General features: G+C 36.8%; 1 protein-coding gene across 1 annotated transcript; it reads right to left on the bottom strand.

The window, feature by feature from the left end:
• Positions 1 to 1,153: 1,153 nt before the first annotated feature.
• On the bottom strand, positions 1,154 to 1,567 carry LOC150092570 (uncharacterized). Its single transcript, XM_090414238.1, has one exon. The coding sequence runs from the start codon at positions 1,565 to 1,567 to the stop codon at positions 1,154 to 1,156; it is 414 nt and encodes a 137-aa protein (XP_090270364.1).
• Between the last annotated feature and the right edge of the window lie 256 nt (positions 1,568 to 1,823).

Genomic DNA, 1,823 nt, shown 5'->3' with positions numbered 1-1,823 from the left:
ATAGAGGACTAGAGCATCAAAAGTACAGAGGGTGGATGTCTAAGTTGGTGGCCAAGCCATTTTATTTAGTTTCTTTGAGCAGTATTGACTAGAGGATCTTGCTGGGTTTAATCTAATATAGTAGAGTCGGGAATGTGCTCTTTCAGGAGTAATCCAGGATATTTCTTAGACAAGTAGTTCCAAAGCTATTTATAATATTGGTCGCTGCTTTTGTTGAGATGTTCCAGGTCTGAGAGCCGTACAGAAAGATAGACTAGCTGGTTTAAAGACAAATCTTTGTCTCCTTTGAGATGAGGCTCGACTTCCATACTTTATTAAGACTTCTGTGGAACTGCAGTGCTTTCTGTTTTCTTGTTTTAATATCTGTTAAGGAATGTGAGATGTGTGATCCAAGGTATACAAAGTCTTCTACTTCTTCAAGGTGATCACTTTGATTTATATAGATGTGCCCATCTATCTGATGTTTTAATATCTTTGTTTTTTGGGAGTTTATTTTTAGTCCAAATATTTCTGTGGTTCTCCTAAAGTTGTTGAAGTGGTTTTGAGCATCTGTAATGTTGGAGTCAATGAGGACTATATCATCTGCAAAGCATATCATCTATATCATCTGCAAAGTCTTCAAGGTGCATCCGTATATATGGGTCTTGGATAAGGATTCCAGATTTAACTTGCATTAATTTAAAAATACAGTCAATCACTCTGATGAAGAGATATGGGGCCAGAGTAATTCCCATCACCACATGAGTCCCTGTTGGACTCCTGTGATAATGGGAAAACTGTCTGTTTTGTCTCCGTTAACTAGTACTGTGGCTTGATATCTCTGGAAGAGTGCCTTGATTGCCCTAATAAGTTTAGGTGGAATGCCATAAAGTTTGAGAGTTTCCCATAGTCGTTCCCTGTCAACAGAATCAAATGTTTAGTAAAGTCAATAAAGTTCAAAAGCAATGGTAGATTCTTGTCCTTTGAACCTTCTATTAGTCTTCTGATGCAGTGAATGTGTTCTAGAGTGCCACGTTTTTTGAGGAATCCAGCCTGGTCTGTACAAAGTAATGAAGTTATATGTGGTTCAATTCTATTTAATATCATTCTTTTGTAGATTTTTAGTGGAGTAGAGAGAAGTGTGATTCATCTGTAGTTTTCAGGTTTGTTCAGGTTACCCTGTTTTTGGAATTGGTATTATTAGACCCTCTTTCCACTGTTCAGGAACTTTCCCAGAGGAAAGTGCAAAGTTATATATGTGTAGAAGTTGTTCTTTGATATCTGTAGAGCAGTGCTTTAAAGCCTCAACTGTGATGCCATCTGCTCCTGATGATTTTTCTGCTTTTTGTTGTTCAAGGGCTATTGTGAACTCTTGCATGGTGAAATCGTCGCAGTTGATGCTAAGAGTTTCCGGTACTATGGTTTTTGAGATGAAATCAATGTTTGGGGTTGGCACGTTTAGAAGAGTTTGGAAGTGTACCCTCCATTCATTAAGTTCTTCAGTCTTGTTTTCAAACGCGGTTCCATCTATTTTCTTGATTCTCAATACTCTGGGTTTTCTTTCTGCTGTGCTCAAGGACTTCGCCATTTTGTTTCTCTTGTTTTGTGCAATTTTTGACAGTTTTCTAGCTCTTGACAGACATTCTGGATATAGGCTTCTTTATCTTTTGAGAGAGCTTCATATACTTCTGTGTTTAATTGCTTTAGTTCATTTTTATATTGAAGGGAATCTTGGGTTTTTACTTTGTGTTTTATTTTATTGCACTTGTCAATCAGTGAGTTTGTTTCTTTGGTTAACCAATCTTTATATACCCTTCATATAATATAATATAATATTCCTATCT

The sequence above is a fragment of the Typopeltis vanoorti genome, chromosome 25 (genome assembly GCF_054136105.1).
Source record: "Typopeltis vanoorti isolate ZY-2024b chromosome 25, IOZ_Tvanoo_1.0, whole genome shotgun sequence".
Taxonomy (NCBI): domain Eukaryota; kingdom Metazoa; phylum Arthropoda; class Arachnida; order Uropygi; family Thelyphonidae; genus Typopeltis; species Typopeltis vanoorti.
Note: the sequence above shows the minus strand (reverse complement) of the source record. Positions and strands in the feature narration are given on the sequence as shown.